This window comes from Poecilia reticulata, chromosome 2 (genome assembly GCF_904066995.2).
Source record: "Poecilia reticulata chromosome 2, P_reticulata-male-v2, whole genome shotgun sequence".
In the NCBI taxonomy this organism is placed as follows: domain Eukaryota; kingdom Metazoa; phylum Chordata; class Actinopteri; order Cyprinodontiformes; family Poeciliidae; genus Poecilia; species Poecilia reticulata.
Genome location: NC_088831.1, coordinates 17,657,097 through 17,680,951, shown reverse-complemented (window position 1 = coordinate 17,680,951; position 23,855 = coordinate 17,657,097). Strand labels below are relative to the sequence as shown.

General features: G+C 38.6%; 1 protein-coding gene across 2 annotated transcripts in view; it reads left to right on the top strand.

Moving 5' to 3' along the window:
* The window catches only part of kcnh3 (potassium voltage-gated channel, subfamily H (eag-related), member 3), a 169,613-nt gene that overhangs the window by 114,064 nt on the left and 31,694 nt on the right, over positions 1-23,855 (top strand). For both annotated transcript variants that reach the window (XM_008437609.3, XM_017302023.2), the window contains exons 4-7: positions 11,402-11,541; positions 17,099-17,345; positions 20,667-20,824; positions 21,258-21,459. In XM_008437609.3, coding sequence (XP_008435831.1) covers positions 11,402-11,541; positions 17,099-17,345; positions 20,667-20,824; positions 21,258-21,459 — 747 coding nt within the window. The remainder of the gene's footprint in view (positions 1-11,401; positions 11,542-17,098; positions 17,346-20,666; positions 20,825-21,257; positions 21,460-23,855) is intronic.

Here is a 23,855-nt window from a genome sequence, read left to right as displayed (position 1 = left end):
TCTTATACAGTGAAGTTTTGCAATTTGCAAACTTTCCAGCTGTCTTGATGACTCTGTCTGCTCTGCATCCTCGTGTGGGAGAGAGGCTGTGAAGGGTTTCAGTTTTCCTTCAGGAACGACTTTATTAATCTGATTTTGAATGTTTTACCAGATAACATTCTCCACCACTATCCCCTCTTTTGATAAAAAAAAAAATGTAATATTTTGATATTAATCCCATCAACTTTAATTTAATCTCTACAGTTTAGAGGGGGGGTTGTAGCAGTTTCCTCCACAGCAGGGCCGCTGAACGGTTTCTTGTAACAAACTTTTCCATTTCCCACTTGTCACCTATGCTAGCTGTGCTAGCTGTGGGAGCAGCTTCATGGCAGCCAATCAGAAAGATGAGCATCAAAAATTTATTGCCTCTGGGTTCTATCCTTAGGAAACATGGGATTTCTTTTCATTGTTATGCTGATGATTGTCAGATTTATTTGCCCATGAAGCAGAAGCATGTCCACTCTATCAAACATCTCCTGGCATGTCTTGGTGATATTAAATCTTGGTTGGCCTTGAACTTTTTAAATTTTAATGGAAACAAAACAGATGATGGTGTTTGGACCCAGTGGCTCCTGTGAGTCCTCCTCTGTTAACCTTGGACCTTTGGAGGTACATTTTAAACATGTTATTACGGACCTTGGTTTTAAGGTGGACAGTGATTTTAAATTGGACAGCCAAATCAGAGCCGTGGTTAAGTCCAGCTTTTATCATTTAAGGCGATTGGCATCAGTGAAATCTTTTCTTTCCAGGCAGCATTTTGAAACAGTGATCCACGCTTTTATCTCGACTCGACTGGATTACTGTAACGCACTTTATCTGGGAGTCAGTCAGTCGCTGCTCTCACGTCTGCAGCTGGTTCAGAATGCAGCTGCTAGACTTTTGACAGGAACTCGGAAGAGGGAGCATGTGACCCCTGTCCTGGCCTCACTTCACTGGCTGCCTGTATATTTTAGGATTCATTTTAAAATTCTTTTGTTTGTTTTTAAATCACTGCATAATCTTGCCCCGGCTTACCTCTCTGAGCTTCTTCACCCCTACGTACCTTATCGGTCTCTCAGGTCAGCAGATCAGCTGCTCTTGGAGGTACCAAGATCCAGGAGGAAGCTCAGAGGGGACAGGGCTTTCTCTGTCATAGGTCCTAAGTTATGGAATGACTTGCCTTTGCAGGTCAGAGAGGCCCCTTCACTGTCCACTTTTAAAGTTCGTCTTAAAACCCATTTATTTTACTTGGCTTTTAACTCCTGCGGGATCTAGTTTTAGAGTGTATGTTTTTGTTTTTAAACTGTAAGAGTTTTATTTTTTTTTATGCTGTGTTTTAATGTACAGCACTTTGTATCAGCTGTGGTTGTTTTAAAGTGCTTTATAAATAAAGTTGGTATGGTATGGTATGGTAAAAATAACATTTTTCTGAATTTCTCCTCTAAGGACTATTTCTATTTTCTATCTCCATTTTTTTAACTTATGTTTCACAATACTAATTGAAAACAGGTTACATTTATAAAAAAAAAAAAAAAGATTTAAAAATGTATTGGATTCCAATCTCTCTCTCTTTTTTTTTATCTTACCTCCAACTTCCTGAGGCCCCTCTAGCACCTCCTGGCTCCCTCCACTTTGAAAAACTCTGGTCTAAATGAACTGCTTAGTTAAGCTCCAGTGTTTTTGTTTACTGTTTGTTTAATCTGGAGTGCCAGTTTTTGTTTCTCCTGTAGGGTTAGTCATATTAAAGCTGTGTTTGCATGTGTTTTTTTGCTAACAATTCGATGAAAGCCATTCAGAAGTTTGCTTCCCATTTATCAGCTGCTTGTATCTGCAGGCCATGAGTTCGTCTATAACCAGATTTAGCTGCATTCGTCTATTTATGAATTCTTTTTTGCTTTGTTGTCTTTTTCTTGGCGTGAACAACATTGACTGACCTTCATCAGTTCTTGCTGCCTGCAGTTGTTTTGAATGATTTAGTGTGTTTCTCTCTTGTACCTGTGTGGATGCAGGGTAGAGGGCCCAATTATGCAAAGCCGTGTGATTGTGTTAGAGCGTGCAGGGTCTCCACGGAAACAGTGCAAGACCCCAAGAAATGTGTTCCGTATTTCCTGAACCTCCAAGCTACACTTCAAGAGTTTTCACTTTAATAAGTGTTTTCCCAGCACATGGCTGCATGGTGTAGACAGTGTTGCCATCATGCAGAAATATGCATATTAGGTATGAATATTTCTATAAGGATATTTTTGTCACTGATATTGATCATCGTCCGTCACCAACTCCCAGTATAAAATACTTTATATTCATAAAATTAATGCCACATATTTCATTAAAAACTAGTTAGCTCTAAGGTGTAATAAAATAAAGTGATATATTTGAGCAGCATTGCACCTTTTTTTTTTTTTTAAATATGCACTTATGTTTTTTGATCTGCATATGGAGTAGCCACCACTGGATTTGGTTCAATGTGTTGCTCTGCAGATGCAGAAATAATTTCATTAAAACCCAATCTGTTTGACCCACTTCCTGAGCCTTAAGCTCAGAATCTCATTTCAGCAGGTATGGAGAGCGAAGCATGAGCAGGAAACAAAAAGGGAGAGGAGAACCAGACGTGGACAGAGGGGGGAACAAACACGGCTCTGCTTAAATAAATTCTGCTAAACATAAAAAATACAATAAAGGAGAAACTGCTCTCATGATAAATCAATGAGGAATACAATGCTTTGGAGAAATATTGGTAAATATTTATACTTTTCCACATATATTTCCGCCACAGACAGAAATATTAAGCTGATGTTCTCCAACAAAACCTTTGAGGCCAGAAACAGAAACAACTGGATTTACTGAGATTAAGACATAAGAGTAGCAATACTTCAACATATACTCAAGTAAAAGTAAAAGTATTTGATTAAAAGTCTACTCATCATAGTATAACCAAAAAATGTAAAGTTAAGTGGAAATTTTGATATTTTAAGAAGCAAATAATTATCATTTATATAAATTGCAAAAAATATATCAAAATCAGGCAAAAGAATGTTTTTCCGAATCAGTTTCTTTCAACAAAAACTTTTGAGACTTTAACAAAAACTGCTTTGTTTTTCATTCAGTGGGTAGAGAAACCAGAAATTTCACTCAAGTAAAAGTAGCAACATTTCATAATAAAATTACTGAAGTAAAAGTGGAAAAAGTGCAGCATAGTAAAAATACCCCTGAAAGTAGAAAAGTTACTCAAGGAAATGTAACTCAGTGAATGCAACTAGCTACACAACTCACTTCTGTTTATGGGTATCAGAGTAGAGGGGGCCTAATTCAATCACATGCCACACTTTACAGGTCTACAAAAATAACTTCTCTTTTTTTTCCCACTTCATGAATTTGCACTTCTTTGTGTTGTCAAGAAATATCTCAATAAAATACAGTGTGGTTGTCATGGAGATGTGATAGAAAGCTCAAGGAAAGAAACAATTATCAGTTATTAAATGAGTTCAGTTTATAGAGCTGCACTAACAAACATTTACCTTCAGCATGTTCACGCACACACACACGCACACACACACGCATGCACGCACGCACGCGCACACACACACACACACACACACGCAGCACACACACACACACACACACACACACACACACACGCACACACACACACACACACACACACACACACACACACACACACATTGTGACATACTGTATGCTCTGACAGAACACAGTCCATGAACTCCTTGTATTTGACCACCCACCTTTGATCGCTGGGCCATTTTCAAATCTAAACCATTGGAAACGTGGGAACTAAATAAATGTCACAAAAGGAAAGTTCTTAGACTTTTTAAGAGCGAATTGGAGACTTGCACATTTCCAAACCTCAGTGTTCAGAGTCGCATGCTTCATAATGAATCATTTAAGGAGCAGCATTATGTGTTTTCCAGCCACATGGTGCCATTTTATAGCATAATAAAGTCACTGCGTTAACTTCAGTTGTTATAAAAAATGTTACCTGTATCAACTATGACTTAGGAGAAATTTTACTTCTGGATTTAACGCACTGAAACTGGACCTCTGTCTCTTTAAAAACTCCTGCTCTTTCTGAAACTCCGCCTTCAGGGAGTCATCACAACACGGCTCCTCTAATTAACCTTTAACAAAGGTTTTACCAGCATTTCACTGAGATGTAGCTCCTATAATGAGCTCAGCTAATGTTCTACCAGGTGTTTGCTAATTGCTGCTGGCTAGTCTGCAGGGGCTGAGTGGGAGAGTCGTGGGAGAGGGTTGCTCTGTGAGGCAGAAGCTTGGAAACTTGGAATCTTGGAAACAGCTGCTCTGAGGCAGAGCTGCGCCTTGAAGGCGGAGCTAGGTCCAACCAGCCGAACGGTTGCCACGGGAGATTAAAGGATTTCTCAAACATGCATGACAGAATCAAAGCAACACTCCAGTTGTGTGTTTGATGAGGGAAAAACCTTACAACATTATGTAAAGCTCCAAAATGTCAATTTTACATAACTTCCCCCCTATTTAAGGAAGAAATATTAGCTTTAGCTGCCGGCTTCAGCACACATTTTTAAAATGATGTTTTTAGATTTTATTGTGTCAGTGGAAAACACTGTTTTCACTCACTTTGCAGCAGTGAGCAAGAGTGTGAAACTGCTGACATATGCCTGAAATATTTCCAAAAAGTTTGTTCTTTTCTGTTGTTGTTGTTCTTGTTGCTGTGACAAGCTGCAAAGGCTGTAAAAGAAGAAGGAGGTTCAGTCACACGGTCTGTTTGGAGAATAGATAATAAGACTGCACCAGACTGCATTATCCTCACTAAGAAAAACTAGCTAGAATAATGGCATGCCTGAAGAGTGGATGAAACACCCGGGGGATCGGGAGGCTTAGCGGAGCTACGGGCTAACAAGCCTTCTCCAGAAGGCGCTCAGGCTGATGAAGGGTTAGCATTCTGGCTGACATTTCTACCTGCTTCTATAGGACAGTGGGGAACAGACCTAATGTAATGAATACCTTAAAACCACTGAGAATAGAAAATAAGTGGATTAGCATGATTAAGTTATGATTTGGTGACAGTGACAGAATCAGTTTTACAAGTCAAATGAAAAAGGTCACGTTGGGTGTTTAGTTTTATTCCACTGTGACTCTGTTTGTCTAATTTAATTCGTTTTAGTTCATTTGTTTGTTTTTATTCATTGTAAGTTAAATATTGTTTAGTTTCAGTTTAGTTTTTATTAGTAGTACTTTTAGTCTTTTCATACTTTGGTTAATTTTTAGGTGCAGGATTCAAAAAGGTCAAACGGACGTTTTCTGACATCTGATGTAAACTGTTTGTGTCGTCAGTTCAAATAAATAGATTCACAAACTCAAAAATGGAGAATATTATACCTATAATGTTTTAGTTAATTTTATGAATGCGCTACATTAGCTATAGTTTTCTACGTTTTCATTTATTTCAGTTAATAAAAATGTTTTTTTCAATTTCAGTTTCCATCATTTCATTAGTTTTAGTTCATTGTGATAACGTCCTTTTAAACATGCAAAACATGTAAAAAAGTAATCATCTTCTTTTCTTTTAATAAAATAATTTATGTATATATTCATAGTGGTGCATGTGTCGTTTTATATCCACCGTAAAGGGGCCACATGCAATAATCAGACAAGCAGGTGGCTGAAAAGTTGGTGGAAAATCTATTTTTAGTCATTGAACCATAGCCTTACATTGTCCAGGCACTGTCTGATTACAGTTACCATGGTTACCTCTGAAACTGTACAAAATGCATTTACCTCTCACATAAAACAATGGCATAGGAGGATGAGGAAATCAAACGTGGGGTTCAGTTCCTGTCTGGAGAAGCTTTTAACCTTTAAAAAACAACAGATGCATAATATAAATGAATTAGTTGAAACCGATCTATCATAAAATGCCTTATTTAGTGGCGACAGTATTTAGTTTCTTGGACAACTTTGAACCGAGACATTTACTAAGTGTGGGATTTAAATGCAGCTTTCTGAGCCTCCATGTGTTCTGTCATATTTTTTAATAAACAACGGATGTCAGCCCCCAGCTAATTAACCCCAACCTACACAACGTCCAGCAGAGCTCTGGCTTTTAGGAGATGACTGAGACAATCAAGCTGGGCCAGCTGGTGACACACACACACACCTACACACACACACACGCACACACACACACACACACACACACACACACACACACACACACGCACACACACACACACACACACACACAATTAACTGTTTGTTCTTGAGCTGCCTCTGCTTTATGACACTCAGGACACACACAGGCTTCAGTAGAGAAAATGAAATGCTGGACTTTAAGATGTCAGAACACTTTATGTTACAGAAAACATTAGTATGTTCAATAACCTTTGTGAAAAGTCCTAGAAATTTTTATTTTAATCAGAAAGAACAGAAAGTGGTGTCTTCTGTTGAGTATTAATTATCCACTCAATGTATACGTAATCACAATAATTCTCTGACCTGTATGAATTCTGCTACTACTACTACTGTACTAACAGAACTAATAGAACCTCAACTAAAACTAAGCAATATTTAACTAATAATAACTACGGTAGCTAAAGCTAGCAAACACACTCTAAAAACGAATTAAAACTAACTTAATTAGACAAACTAAAAGTTAAAGAAGATCAAACTAAACTATAATGAAAAACACAAAACTACTGTAACCCTGACCTCTCAACACCTGCACCAATTTATTCATTTATGCAAAAGGAGCCACAACCGAGTACAGAGTATACAGAAATTACCACAATCTTCAGAAGCCTGACATTTATGTTTTATATAATGCTTTTTTATTCATCTTATTTAGTGTTCTAATTTTCTAACACTTTTATTAATTTCATGCCTTAATCAGCAAAATTACAAGAAACAAAAGCTTGAAATATTTCCACCTATCTGTGATGAATCTATATGAGTTTCCCTTTCTGAAATAAATGAAGATAAAATGTGTAATTTTTTTCATATGAAGATGCTTTCTTGACCCTCGTGGAAAAGAAAAGAATTTGAAGCTAAGGGCAGATAGGAAGGAACATTTCTCAGAACCCACACTGTGAAAAACAACCACACTGCAAGCTGCATGTATAAAATTACAGCTGCTCCCAGGACAAAACCCAAAGGAGAATAACAAAAGGAACATGAAATATTCTTCAGTTTGGAATTTCACAGGGTTTGTTAATGGAAGCTGGCAAAAAAAAATATTGGATTGTTAATTTAAAAACTAATGAAAAGGGAACGAGTGGGAAATCTACACTGTAAAAAAAAAACTGTAAAAAAACGGGTAAATGTATTGTGGAATTTGAAGGAATTTCTCCGTTTTTTGGTTAGACCCTAAAGAACCAGAAATCAGCATCTCTTCATCCCTCAATCATCTCCTGAGGCTGATAATAGAACATTTTATTATTGATTAAGTTTCTAATTGCGCTTTTAGTCAGCTATATTGGTTTATTTGCTTATTTAATGTATAATAATATCAGCCAAAATAATACTAATGGTCATTTAAAGAACAAATCATACAAATAGATTAACAGTAAACACATCAATATTTCCTACTTTAAAAGGCTTGTCAATGCTTTGTTTGTTTTATTTTGAAATGCTAATATATTGTATGAATTCCTTGTTCAGTGGTCATTTATGCACCAGACACAGACGTGCAGCCCAGGGGCGGTTCTACATGGGGGCCAACGGGGTACCTAAGAAATTATACATAAATGTCTTATGTTAATACTCAGTGGTGGATTTTTTTTAACCTTCACAATTTTACTTTATCAATGAAATAAATATTCTAGTGCTGCACTTTTAGCTGCTGTATGGAGATAGGATCACACTTTCCATCTGCCAAGGATCTGCAAACTGAATCTCTGGAAACAGATGTGGCTCTTTGGGTCACTTAATATATCAAATGATGAAATATTGCTCAGATTTTTTTGTTGTTGTTTTTGTTTCAAAAAATGCTGACTAAAATAGTAGAATGTTCACATAACTTTTATACTTTTGGCTGTCTGAGGACACATTTTGAATATTAAATCAGGTGTTATGATCAGTTACTCAGTGGTTTACCAAATACTTTTTACACTTGCTTAATTAAACATGTTTAAGGTATGCTACTCTGATTGGAGTACAGTTTTGGGGTACTCTAACCAACCTCTATGCATGAACAATTGTTCTATGAATCACTTTTTAAAAGCAAAAAACACTGCCATAAAATAATGTCTATCACTGCAGCGGACATCCCACCACATGAGAGTAGGGCGACGTGCCACGGTGGGCGTCCCTTATTTTTATTTCTGAATGGTGGCAAATGACATTTTAAAAGGTCCTGAGGATAAGGGGGGGCTAACCCATTTCAAACTTCATAAGTTAATAAAAGAATCTTAAAATCTATTCGATAAAAGACGGGCAGCCAGTGTAAAGAGGTCAATGTAGGCCTCATATGGTCACTCTTCCTGGTTCCTGTAAGAAGCCCTGCTGCTGCATTCTGGATCATTTGAAGTCGCTGCATCTGTGATTTATCCATGCCTTTATATAATGAATTGCAATAATCCAAACAAATTGTATTGAAGGCTTGGATAAGTCCTTCAAATTCCTTAAAACAAAAATAAGATTTAACTTTTGCTAAAATCCGCAGGTGATAAAAACTTGATTTAACGTCAGAGCCAACTTGTTTATCTAACTTTAAAGAGCTATCAAAAGTGAAACCAAGATTCCTAGCAGAGGTCTGACAAAACCGAGCTAAAGAATCAAGAATCATATCTGGATTTGTAGTCTGAAGTCTGTGACCAAATAATATTACTTGAGTTTTACTCTGATTGATTTGAAGAAAGTTTTGTTCCATCCAAAATTTGACTTCAGCTGAACAATCTATGGGTAGCTGAAAAGATTCATTTTTACCATTTTGTAGTTTAAGGGGCATATAAATCTGAACGTCATCTGCAAAGCAATGAAAAGAAATGTTAAATTTATTGAAAATCTGACCAAGAGGCAATAAATGTAAGATAAACAAAATGGGACCTAAAATTGAGCCTTGGGGAACGCCGTATTTTAAAGCTTTGGCCCAAGAACATCATTGGTCAAGATTAACTGAGAAAGTTCTGTTTTCTAAAAAAAGATTTAAACCATTCAAATACTGGGCCTCTCAAGCCAACACAATGTTTTAATCTATATAAGAGAATCTGATGATTTACAGTATTTTATTTGAGATGTTTCACTTTGACAAGCAATACAAAAGAAAATGGAAAAAATGAAAGGACCTACATTTAACCACTGCATGTAAAGTAGTTTATTTGCAGTCATGGAATACAATTAACAGATTTAACCATACAAGAGCTTAAATTTTGTGATTTCATCACTGACCATAACTAAATCATTTTTAATAGCCAGACATCATAGACAATTGCCACTTCTTAAAACTTTAAAATAATTCCTAATTTTATTACGTTTTTTTTCATTGTTTTATAAGTTCTCATATTTTGACTAAGTTGTATATTCAAGTTGCACCGCTAAACGCTCAATACATTTCAGGTTGTTTGTGTTGAGGGGTTTTATTTTGTTTATTTAGTTCTGTTCATTTTTATGTCTATGTTGCAAATACATAATGTATACATTATGGTATCCTTTTGAGGTTGATTGTATATCTTACATTATTTAAAAAAAAAAAAACTTAGTGACAGGCCTTCATTTAAAGACTCTATGTAAATAGGACTGGAAGGTCGCCTGCACCTGATTGGCTCAGCTGGTCATGTGAGCCTCGGGTGGCAAAGTCAAAGCCTGAATCACACACGTTGAATGTAGAGTTTGTGAATCTAAATTAACAGACTCTGCTTTTAATGTAGATTTAAATTAAACTTTTTTCATTCTTGTCTTACAAACATCAGTTTGTAAGAATGAACCAGTTAGACAGGTAGTGTAGCAGGATAGAATAGGTTATCCTTTCTGTCTTTTACCTCTCTCTCCCTCTATCCCTCTATCCTTTTAGATGGAGGTTTTAGCATAGACTGAAGATGAGGGTTCATTCACAAATGTTATCTAATTATTAGTGCCGAGGCCATTTCATAAAGACTTTGTCACAGTGGCGCAGTTGGTAGAGCTGTTGCCTTGCAGCAAGAAGGTTCTGGGTTCAATTCCCGGCCTGGGTCTTTCTGCATGGAGTTTGCATGTTCTCCCCGGTTTTCTCCAGGTACTCCGGTTTCCTCCCACAGTCCGAAAACATGACTGTTAGGTTCATTGGCCGCTCCAAATTGTAAGGTGTGTGTGTGTGTGTGTGTGCATGGTTGTTTGTCCTGTGTGTCTCTGTGTTGCCCTGTGACAGACTGGCGACCTGTCCAGGGTGAACCCGCCTCTCGCCCGGTACGCTAGCTGGAGATAGGCACCAGCAACCCTCCCGACCCCACTGAGGGACAAGGGTGTAAGAAGATGGATATTCAAGTTGCTAAAATTCCAATACATTTTAGGTTGTTTGTTTGTGTTGAGGTTTTTCACAATTTTATTTAGTTGGTTTTTATGTATGTGTTGTGAATACAAAATGTATACGTTATGGTATCATTTGAAGTTGATTGTATATCTTATTTTAAAAAGAAACTTTGTGACAGGCCTTGATTTAGCCTATATGTAAATGGGACTGTCTGTAAAAAATACCGTCCACTCTACCAAACAGCTACAGCCACTCAGGCTTTCTTTCTGCACCGTCTAAAATGCTAAGGATCTCTCCTGGACGTCGTGAACAAATTTCATTTACTTGTAGAGAATGAATTGATTTGGTTACATGGGTGGGTACTTTCCAAGAAAGACAGCATATTATGGGCAGGGGAACATCTCAAATAGGAAATGAAATAAACAAGAAGATATCTTCTGCCCGGGTGATGACTTAATCTACCCATTATGAAACTAAGCCCCCCTGTTAATCCATTTGTGTGCTTTTGTTTCTTTTTCCTGCATGGGGACCTTTGTTCATGTGAAAGAAAAGATGACATGAATGAGGTTTTGTGGGCTGTTTGTCATTAGTATTGATTCCATTCTGTGGACACAGATATGGAGCCTGTTTGAATTGCACACTGACAACAGCTCCAGTCAATGAAGAGGCAGAACACAGGTCAATATCAGGTAAGCGATTACCACAAAAGAAGTACGGGAACAACAGAACAGGTGGTTTCACCGACACTGCATCATTGTTACGGTTGACAGTCATTGAGTCGAACCGCATTATCTGTCAGTCACTAAAATATCGCTGTCAATACGTCGATTCCAGGTCAGAAACAGTCTGTTTAAAAAAATCAACATGCACAGGAGCAGACAGATACTGACTGAAATTCTCCCTTTGGATTGAAAAACAGCATGTCTCCGTCTGTCTCATCCCCAGATGAGGAGACGGGCCTGCAGGTGCATCAGGTAACTCGCCCCCCAGGCTTCAACGCCAACCGTCGCCGCAGCCGAGCCGTGCTCTATCAGCTGTCAGGACACCTGCAGAAACAAGACAAGAGCAAGCTCAAGATCAACAATGTGAGTTTCCCGGCGCCTGCGTGGATGAAATCTCTGATGCTTTGTTGTGAGGAAAAGAATCTAAGGCTGGGCGGAAAGCAATCAAAAAGACAAACGTACCCTCCTGCAGTTAGAAAACTTTTTGACCACAACCCAAAAATATTTTCTAGAAGTTGGGGAGACTTCTAGAGCATCCACGTGAGAGAAAACATCCGTAGCATGATGTGCCAGTCTACATTCTCATCCTTTGGTTTGTGTGACACCCAGTAGGAATGCTTGTTACCAAATAGCCTAAATTGTTTCCATCTAATGGTTGTTATGGAGATGGATAGAAAGAGAGCAACTCCACTTGCTCCATTGTTCAGACTTGCATAAATATTAATAATTACTTGGCAAGGTGTAAAGTGCCATGGGCTTCCTGGTTCCAGCTGACTTCTGCGACCTCGTCTTCATCACAAGTCGCTGTTGCATTATGGATTGTGTAGTTTTTGTGATTGCTGTATAACCTACTGGTGGGCCGTCATTAATACTAGAATTATGAAATTATCTCATCAGCCAGACAGTATTGTTTCGAGCTGCATGTGGCTAGCAGCCTTGAGCTTCACAATCCTGATCCAGAGAGAACATTAAAAATCAGTCTAAATATGTTTTAACTGAATTTGGAACCTGACAGAACAGAAAACAGGTCAGGTACACGACCAGAACCAAGACAAAGTTAGGAAGTTACCAAATACAAACAGTTTCCAATCAGGCAGAATTCTATTCATCTCATCCGTTATCCATCCTTAAAGCAAGATTCTCCTTAAACACTGGGAGACCCTGAGTATTAAGAAATTCAAGGACAATCTGCATTTATCTTCCTAATATATATCTACCATCCTCCAAAGTTGATCAGTTTTATCTTTCAAAATATAGAAAAAATGTTTGCTAATAAATAATGTCTAACTCGACCAGTAATCTGTAATCTTGTTTGCCTAAATAAGACGAGAAGATTGTTTTTCCATTATGTTCATCTCATTAGGCAAGGCTCTCTGTCGTAGAGAAGGAAGGGAGTCAGGATCTAGAAATAGATTTTTTTATTTGGAGGAAGAAACACATCGTTATTAGCCAGTCCTGTGTAAAAGTTTGCATTGTCCCAGATCTGAAATGTCCTCCTCATGCGCTCCGTAGCCTTTTGTTTCTGCCGAATTCTAAATCTGGCTCTGTACTCATCAAGCAGGTAAAAGAAAAGCTTTTTCACTCAGTTTTCAGTTGCACTTATATTCTTCACTGAGTATAAAGAAAATGTCTGAGTTTTTCCTCCTTAACTTAAAGCTCTTTTTACCCTTAAATTCAACAATGCTCTCTGAAATAAGAGCTTCTTTCATAGCAAAGGCTTTGTCCAGTCTACTTCACCTCTCTAATCGCTAACAGGTTTAAGGGAATAAATATTTCCTAATTAAACAATAAGAATCAAATAAACACTTTGACGCCTGAAGAACTGAAGACGTCCAGTAATTAGATTATGTCCTCGTTGCTTTACGCGTGGTATTAGATGCTAGAGGACATCATTTAGTCAGAGATATTAAAATGCTTTTCTTCAGGATTCATTCGTCTCTCAGCCTAATTAAAATCTCTTAAACCTTCAACAACTCTTCAGTCAGACTGAGAGGCAGCAGACGATAAAATATTCAAACACAAGAAGGTGATATTAGCTTTAGTTTCAGAGCAGAAACTCATTTTTTTTTCTTTTTTTTTTTCTTCTTGCATGAGTTGTCGGTGTGCTCCAGTGCAGCCAGCAGCTCTACTAACCCCAACAGATGGTCTGAAGGACATGGGAAGTTTTTTTCACATCTGGCTGACTCCAGGTGGAAAGAACTTCACATTTTGCTGAATCGGGTGATAAAGAAACTGGCAGAACTTTGTGCATCTTGCTGCTGCTGAAATGTCCACCTACAACTATCACCCTGGTTCTCGTCTTCCTTGGTATCCAGTGGAGTTTGTGGTTAACTATGACTGCAAGTCAATGATCCTGAAGTGTTTCGATTTTTTTTAAAAAATTTAAAAAAAACTTGGCCCAAAATCTCCACTTTGTTCTGAACGAAACACAGAAGAGGTTCTGTTCTGTGGATTGGTCTGATGCAATTTTTCAAAACAAAATCTGTGTTGCCGTTATGTTTTTCTATGTTTTGGAGAGAAAATGCTTTCTGTTAGCAAAACTGCGCTGCAACCATATTTGGCGATGCTCTGTGTAATTGTCCTATCAATAACTGTGGAGTTTTAGATAGAGCTCTAGCCGCTTTTTGCAGTTTATCTGGAGCATTGGACAGTCAGACCATGCAGTGAATCTGCTGGGACATTTACATTTGGGAACATTGCACCTGTCTGGAAAGTTTAGCTGTTTATTATATTTATCTCTTTAGAATGAATTTTTCTTTAAAATGTAATGGGAAAACTTGAAAAGTGCTTTATATTGAAGTTCTCTTTATGATATTAAAAATCTGAATGTGAATTATTTTTGCAGAGTGTGGAACCCCACTCTGTCTGATAGAGGGTCATGGAGGGATTTGAGGGAGCAATAAAAATAAATACAAAACTTCTTAAATGAGTTTTTATTGGTTGGTGGCAGTGGATCTGAACTCCTATATAGATTAGAGCACATGTGTCAAACTCAAGGCCCTTGTCATTTTATGTGCCCCCCAGCGTTTTATTGGCCCATGATTGACATAAAATGTTTTGAGCACGAATTGACAACAAACTACATCTCCCGTAATGCATTCCGATTGTTACCAGCCAACATTACGGCTTCTCGCCACTAGAGAGCAGCAGAGTCGCCTCAAGCTGCTTATTAATTTTCCCAGCGAATAAAACCGAGACATCGACAAGCTAACATCAAAATGTCCAGGACAAGAAGAATCGATTTACCAGTAAGACTGTGAATGAAGATGTGTGTGAGTTGGTGTCAGGGCGGCAGGTCGCGCTAAACTTTTTGTGTTATCCGTTATCTTGACCGACAACATTTTTTTTTTTAAAATATCGGTCATGTACTATTTTTATCCGTGAAATTACAATCATATTAACATCGGCTATTTAGCCGCATTTTATGCGGTTTGGTTTATATTCACCGTGAATCCAGATCCCATCACAAATTAAGCAGATAAATGTATCTGCATTTTTCTCCGTAGTGACAAAAACCACTGACTGAGGCCCCATTAAGCAACTTCACTTAAACTTTAACTTCACTTAAATTACTAGCACTTCACCCGCTGGAACGCACTTCCTCCTGGTCCCCATCTGCAGAAAAATCTGCGCTAATTCATCAGTCAGTTGGATCTGTCTGATCCAAATAGAACTCTGTGAGTATTTTACCCTGCGCGGTCCGGTGTTCGCTTTTACCAGGATTGTTTTAGTTGTTTTGCGTGGTTTCGCTTCTCCGAAACGAACAGATGTTACGTCTGCAGCTCCTCCAGAACGCCGCTCTCCTGGGTAATATGCACCCAGAAGGCTCCATTTCAGTGGTTCTTAACCTGGGTTCGATCGAACCCCACGGGTTCGATGAGTCGGTCTCAGGGGTTCGGTGGAGCCTCTGCCGCGGAGGTAAAGACACACTTGTGATGACGCGCCACTTAATGCAGAGGATCACCTTACATTGCTTAGCCAATCAGAGCTGCGGAGGAGCCCTGATTGAAGGAGTTCCACTCTCAGCATGGATTTGAAGTTAGTTGCATCTTTTCGGGGTTACTACTGCCTCTAGTGGCGTGGGGGTGGTAACACAGCTAATATAATTACATTACTAAATCAGAATACCGCCGAGTATTTTGTGTGTCGGGGAGAGAGGGTGTTGAGAGATAAGAAGGGTTCGGTGAATGCGCATATGTAACTGGGGGGTTCGGTACCTCAAAAAAAGCTTAAGAACCACTGCTCCATGTGTTAAATCTTCTGGATGAGTTACTTCCAGCGGTTTCTAATTCTTCGCAGCGGCGGAGCCGCTTCCGCAGTGGTTGAGCAGCGGACTGCGCATGTTACAGTCTAATTAACTTCTGCGTCGTCATTTATTTCCTCAAGATAAACTGCCGGCTCCTCAAATGGATTAACACAACGTTGCATTTTCTTTAGTTTTCTCTGATAGGTAATGTAATGTAACACTTGGATGTAATGAAGTTGAGAGTTAACATCAAAACTTGTTTTTATTATTTGTTTGCTTCCCTTTAAACACTGATTTAAATAGTGTAATTTTTTAAACTGAGCAGTAATTTTACATCCATGCAAACTCAAATGCAATATTTAAAACTTCAATACATAAAATCAGTTATTTAACAATATGAGGTGTTTAATTTATTTTAATTCATGTATTTTCATACATTTATGCTAGGGCTGCCCAAGACTAGTTTTCCAGAGCTACCATCTGCAACTTTAGATGTGTTCCTTCTCTAACACTCCTGGACCATTGACTCATTAAAAGCCTTTACAGAACTGAGTTGCTGCTGATGAGGGAAGTCAACCTTTAGTCTGGGGTGTGTTTTAGCAGGGATGCATCTAAAAGTTGCAGTCTGGAGGACTGGACCTGGGAACTCCTGATTTGTAACGTCAGTGTGGCCCGTTGAGGGTGGCCAATATGCTGACGTGGCCCTCGGTGAAATTGAGTTTGACACCCCTGGATTAGAGAAGAAAGAAATAATGAACACAGTTTAACAGAAAACAGCAGCAGAAGACTCCCTGTCTTCTGACGTCATTCGTAGACAACATCCAAGGCAAAGCTAACCTCTTTTTACAAAATGTTTCCTGATCACCAAAATCAACAGGTGAAGGTGAGGCAGCGCTCCATCAAGACTCCAGCACTTCCTCTGCCTTCACTTAAAGGAGTTTAAACCCCAAGGACAGCCAGACAGGACATTTAGCAACTTCAAACTTTTTAAACCCTGGGTATACTTTGATCCCGGTATCTTCTGCAGCCTCTTAGTACGGCTATAATCTGCAAATGTAGTTTCAAAGTAAAAACATATAGGATAACAATAACATGCGGCCCAGATCTGAAAGGTTTTAGAAAGTCTCATTCTAAAACCTTAATATTAGGCTGAACAAACACTTGATCTTTAAATTAAATCAGGACAAATTATAAGCATGCAGTCTTAATAATAATAATAAAAAAAGATTGTGTTTTGTATCATTTCCACAATTCTATAGTTTTTGAGGTGTGTTTAGATTTTTACAAACGTTTTTTGTAAATAGAAGAGAGCTGCATACTATTTTTATCCTGTTTTTGTTCGGTTTGGGGTTTTTCAGAACATGTGAAAGTCAGATGGGGTTTTAGTTTCTATTTGTATGGAAATGCTGAAAGTTGGAAGTTATTTGAAGACACCAGCAGAGGCCTTTTCCCAAAGTATCTGACCTAATTTGTTCTGTGCTTTACACAAACTCATGATTAAATTCAGCGCAAATGACTGGGTGTGTTTTTGGCAGCCGTATAACAGAAAGAAGATCACGTTCCATCGTTGATCAACTTTTGGAAAGAAAACTTGCGAGCAGGAAGTAAAAGAGGTGAGTCGAGGCCCCGACGTGATGTTGCCGCTAACAACCGTGTTCCTTTGATCCGATACAGAACATGTTTGGGCAGAAACCTCCGATCCCAGAGTACAAAGTAGCAGCCATCCAGAAGTCCCGCTTCATCCTGCTCCACTATGGCACCTTCAAGGCCGGCTGGGACTGGCTGATTCTGCTGGCGACCTTCTACGTGGCCGTCACCGTTCCCTACAACGTCTGCTTCAGTGGAGGGCGGGACGAAGGCGGCACCTCGAGAAATCCACCCAGTGTCAGCGACATCCTGGTGGAGATTCTTTTCATTTTAGGTGAGAATCAACTCAATAAAAAATAAAATAAAATAAAAAATAAATATATATATATATATATGTGTGTGTGTGTGTATAATGAGGTCAATAACAAATACTCGCTCATGTTTATCTCCTACAGATTTAGTTCGATTGGTCACTTTCAGCAACACGGCAGTTTCAAGCCTTTTACGTGATTAAAACACAAAAATATAAAGTCATAAAAACATCATACAGTCACCAGTACAGAAACAGACGTTACATTTCGTCGAGTGCCATCATCAAAATGATCAATTACACGTCAAATATATTGGTCAATGTTTCAGTGAAGATGTGGTAACGTGATTTTCCAAGCCGTCATCAAACACACCACGAGCGTATAGATAAACTTTTACAGCCGTGGGTCTGATCACAGAGGGGAGAGCAGCTGCTGAGTCGGGCTGCAGGTCTGTGTCATGTTCAGTAATTAGCCAGAGCCAAAAGTCACAAGACGTTGCTGATTTGTTCCAAACAAGCTGTGTGTGTGTGTTGAGTAATGCTAAAGCTAAATGATTAATCAATCAATCAATGGCAGTATGTCATATTAAGGCCAATAACTAATGTTATGTTTTTTATCCCCTTTGCTAGTTAGTTAATGCGAGGAACAAACCTAATCCTCTTTCATTTCTGTACAGAAGTTGTGCTCGCTGTTGCTTTCCTCAGATTTAAAAGGAATATTTATTGCCACAATAGAAAGATCAAAAAGTCAAGGAGAAGACATTAGAGCAGAGTCCAGCAGCAGGATGGTGTTTAGAGGGATTAGGACTTTCTTAGAAAAAGAGATCTGTTGCCGGGAGAAACCAGGCAGCTATCTGTTCAGCGTTTCTGCAGATAGTTTAGAATAAGTCAGTCACATTCCAACATGATCAATAATCTAAAGCAGTATTGTCAAACAGTATAAAATAGTCAATGCAACTGTACTGAAAATGTCAACAGTTAAAAGGTTAACAACAAATGAAATGAACAAACATGATCTGATTTAAGGTGGAATAAGAAGTCAGGGTTAAGAAAGTTTAGAAAAGTTTGAGTTGACACTTTAGTTTTTACACTTTCCTCTGCCTGCATAGTTCCAGGAATTTTATTTCAGCGTTGGTGAAGTGAGCAGTAAAAGGAAGCAACATGAACCTTTAGATCCTGACTGATATGAAACCGGCTGGCAGAACATTGTTGGTGGTTGTGTTAGCCTCCCGCCGGTTGGAGGTCAGCCAATAATCCTCCATCTCCAAAACCTGTAAAGCTTTTTAATGATGCATGATGCAGTAAGAGGATATGAGCCATTTACATCAGGTCATTACTTCTCGCTGCCGACTCTTTTTCCAAGAAACCGGCATGCCTCTTTGTTCCTGTCGGCCTAACTGCGAGCGTGAGATCTCTTCAGCGCACAATTAGTTTTATTGGAAAAATCATAAATAACAACTTGAGCCCTCGTCCTGAAAGTTCACCGTTGGATTTATGGAAACCAACTGCGGTGAGATGTGTAACTCCTGTCAATCAATATCCCATTCGTTAGGACAAATAGGCCAAGCCTGCTGATCAATACTCTCAGTTCACCCGTTCATTCTGCAGACGGCCTGTTTAAGTTGTTCCGTCAGGTTAATTTATGCTTTTAATAAAGAAATGTAAGTGTCGTAAAAGTGAGCAGATGGCAGACTAACCGCCTTCACTCACTTCCTGTTTATGCTCAGCAAACAGAGTTGCACTTTGAAGGATAATGAGCAGTTGAGATTCTGTGAATATTTGAATAGCCAAAAAAGGATATAAAGTCCTGATCAGAGGTGTGCTATTGTTACCTCTCGATACGGTGGCATGTCCGTAAACGTTTCTACTAAATGACCTAAAGCTGACGTGTTCTTGAAGTCTCGCTTCTGTATATTGTTCTTTGAGTTAATATTAATTTTGGTCAAAGAAACTGACAAGCTTCTCTCTCACGTAGGTCCAGTGGACTCATACTTCGTCTGAAGTGCAGAAATCGGCTCTCGTTAGCTGAGTTTCCATTAACCCTCTGATGTTGTTAGGAAAATGTCACAGTCTGACAGCGGGGCTGCGATTTTCCAAAAAAGACCTTGTAAAATTGCACGCAGGGTCAGTACGACCCCGCTGGACTGCGTGCAGAGTAAAAAAGCTTGTGGGGTCTGAATGACCCTCGTCTTTTAAGACAGTGGGAGGGTTTACTGAGATTACTAAAATAAATTTGCTTGACGGAAACGCAGTCATTTCGAACAAATCCACGCTTTTCAATAAAAACGTTTTTGTCCTGGAAGGAGGTGGTTTTTCAGCAGCATCAGAATAGATCTATTTAGCGAAACTGCAATGGAAACACTTTTTTTTTTTTTGCATCACGCAAGTCACGCGTTCTGATGTTGCTACAGGAGGAGCCATGTTGTGATGACTTCCTGAATTCATCACAATTCTGTCGTGAGGAGTGGTGAAATCAATAATAATAATAATAATTTGGTGGTGTTTGTTTGTGTCTGAGGTCACATTCACTCGACTCATTACTTACAATAAATTCAAAATAGTGCACCGAATTCTTACTTTAAAAACGGATTGAGGTTGTGTCTTCAACCTGAGTCTGAGCTCATATAAATCACTAAAAGCTGAAACGTGACAGTTGTGTTGCTGAAGAGTAGAAGTTCACGCTGCACCAGAATTGCTTCACCACCCTCTGGCTTTCGTCCTAATGAGGACTTGCTTGTTTACTGATGCCGGCGTTCAGGCATTGCTCAACAGAAATAATGAAAAAGTTTCAAATAAATAAAAGTTTGTGTAAAAACAGAACATACACGTTGTTGTTTTTTTTCCTTTGCTTTAACAAATGGAAACCCACAACATAAAGTGTGGATATAAATTGCCATTAGCATGTGCATGTCTCTAAACTGAAGCTAAGAGTCTACACTGAAGGCATCATTATGTAACTTAGATAACAGAATCACAACGTCAGTGATGTTTTGCCTACGTCTTTTGAGATATCAGCCTACAGACTAAATGCAGAAACTACAACCTTCCTGTCCAGCTGCTGATGAATAAAATCTACTCGTACCGAAAAGAAGAAAGATGGAAAAGTTTTAGCTGAATGGAAATATAAATCACCATACTCATAAAGTTTTGGGCAGCAGTGTTGTTCCAGTTTGTCTTTTAAATGAATGCTTCTAGATTCTATTCAGCTATGATAGAAATAAACAGTAAATGAGCAAAAATATCCAGGCGGAGATTTTAAATTTATGGCTTAAAAGGTTAACAGAATGCTGCTCCATTGTTGGCACATATCTGTGTTTTTTAACAGCATGTTGTTGTCGTCCTCAGACATCGTGCTGAACTTTCGTACAACCTTTGTGAGCACGTCAGGTCAGGTGGTCTACGACGCCCGCTCCATCTGTGTCCACTACGTCACCACCTGGCTCTTTGTTGACCTTGTTGCTGCCCTGCCCTTTGACCTGCTTTACGCTTTCAACGTCACTGTGGTGAGTTCACTTGTGTAACCAAAACCTCTACAAATATTATTAATTTTATTTGATTTATTTATTTATTTTTTTACAAAAGACAATCTCTTGACTGTTATTTAATTCATTTGCACAGTCCCATTTTCTCAAATGATTGGATCATCCTTTCTTTCATATTGCTGTTTTACACAAACACATTTCCTCTCTAATTAGTTTCTCTCACCTGCAAAGAATTCTAAAAGGTCATGAACTGAGGGCTAAATTAGTCCAGCTTAGTGCTAACTGACTCATTGTTCAGTTTCATTAGAAGCTGAAAAATGTTGGATTCTCTATCAACAACAAATTTAGAGATCCAGCGGATAGATAAATAAAATAGTTGCCATTCCTCTGCTCTAGAACACTTGTTTGTTCTTCAGACTGACCTTTTGACCTCTCGTTGTGCCCCTGTGTGCAGAACTTCAGGGTCCACCTGCTGAAGACTGTCCGGCTGCTGCGGCTGCTGCGGCTGCTGCAGAAGCTGGAGCGCTACTCGCAGTACAGCGCCGTGGTTCTGACTCTGCTCATGTCCATGTTTGCCTTGCTGGCCCACTGGATGGCCTGTGTCTGGTACTACATCGGCCGTAAGGAGATCGAAAGCTTGGGCTCCTCGGACATCGGTGAGTGGGCACTTTTACTATCCATGCATGTTTGTTCTTCGGTTCTAACTTACATACAGTTCCTTGCAAAAACATATGTATATGTTGGATGTGTTTTATTAGAATTATATGCGCTTGGCCAATGCTAAACCATATTCTGATGGGGGAAGAAAAATGAGACATGGTTTTCACACATTTTACAAATTTAAAGGGGCAGTGTTATGTACACTGCTCAAAAAAATAAAATAAAGGGAACACTCAAATAACACATCCTAGATCTGAATGAATGAAATATAATTGCCAATAATTTCCATCTATTGTCTATTCCATTTGCACAACAGCAGGTGAAATTGATTGTCAATCAGTGTTGTTTCCTAAGTGGACAGTTTGATTTCACAGAAGTTTGATTTACTTAGAGTTATATTGTGTTTTTTAAGTGTTCCCTTTATTTTTTTGAGCAGTATATTTTTCAGGTGCACAGTGGCATTTTATAGCACAATCAAGTAACTATATTACCTTGAACTGTTACAAAGATGTGGCATATATGAAATATGGCTTAAAAGAAATTTGACTTTGTTACTTGACGCCTTGAAATTGCATCTCTGTCCCTTTAAGAAACTTCTGATCTTTCTGAAACTCCCCCTACAGAAAGTCATCACAACATGGCTCCTCTATTAACCCTTTAACAACATTTTTACCAGCGTTTCACTGAGTAGTAGCTCCTATAATGAGCTCAGCTGATGCACAGTTTCACCAGGTGTTTGCTAATTGCTCCTGGCTAGTCTGAAGGAGCTCATTGGAGGTGATATGAGTCAGGAGAGGCTCTGTAAGGCGGAAGCTCAGAAGCCTGGAAACTCAGAGGAGGAGTTTCGTTCTCAAAGGCGGTACAAGGTCCAACCAGGCGCTTTGCACAGTTGGCTGCCATGGAGACTAAAGGATTTCTCAAACATGAAAGAATAAAGGCAACACTCCATGTATATTTTTGATGAAGGAATATCATTATAACATGATAGAGCTTTAGAAAAGTTGATTTGGCTGCTCAAATGTTGAAAGCTTAACGATGAATGCACCATAAAACTTCCTTCCTGTGCAGCTACAAACTTAAACTCCTTTGACTGAACATAGTTAGCATAAATGCTGTAGACTGCATAGCAACAAATCAATTGGACATTTTTGGAAAATGCAGAATGGATAATTGTGATATAGAGGACAAATTATATATAAATGGGAAGCATTTGAATTCTACTTTCTACGCTGAAATTGACTGTGTATTAGCTTGATGAGTCAACTGGGGGTTTAATTTAATAAGAATTGAGTTATTTCTACTCCAACTGAACATTAAAATGTTATTTTTATGTTGATGATTATTCCTATTTTTATTTTCTTGTTCTTATCCTATTTTTACCCTGTTGACATTTGCTGCTTACATGTTCACAATATAAATCATCCTCATCAAAGCGAGAGCCTCCGCTGTACGCTTTAACATCCAGTGTTGTGCAGGATCAAAGTTTTAAAAACTGCCTCAAAGATCAAATCTGATGAAACTGTTTATGTGTTTCAACCTTTAACAACCCTAAATGAACAGACCCATAATCATTTATCATTCTTTTCATAAAATTGCCCAAAAACAGGAAGTGATGTGATAATTAGCATGAAAAACACATTGACCAGTAGCGCTGGTATTTTTCTTTGTCAGTTTTATTGTATTCACACAAATAATAGGTGGGCAACATTCCTTTTCATCATTTATCATTGCTTTTCATCCATTTGTTCTCAAAAGGCAAGTTTTTATAATTGCATTTCTAATCTTGGTCACATTGAAAGAATGTTAGAGATCTATTCTCTTCTATAGTAAAATCCTGATTTTATATAAGGAAAACCGTCTGATAAAAACTTTGCTCACATAAATTAAATAAATCTTGGCTGTGTTTGCTGGTGCAATTACAAAAACAAAACAAAAAAAAAACTAAAGGAGGCACAACGTCTGAATGTTTTTTCATGAACTCCTCCCACACACTCCTCCTCTCTGTTGTGCCTGTGTGGAGCAATTACTGGAGAACCGGCCGTGCAGACATGACTCAACATATGCATTCTAATCCTGATGGCTGACTAAACCATCAGCCTTTCATTTTTATTGTTGAGGTCTGAGGGGCAACACACACACACAAAAAAACACTCCTACTATTTTGTATTGAACAGCCCGGGGCTGAAGTGCAGCAGTCTGGTGTGTTTCAGCACAAACATCCTCATGGGTGCTCAAGGCACCAGTTGGGGCGTGTCCATTAACGAGACGCACGGCAACACGTCCGATGTGTTCTTCCCTTAAAGTGAGAACTTGCATTTAATCGATAATAATCATTAAACAGTAACAGGCTGTACACATGTCTACCACAGTGTGCTATCAGACGATAACACAG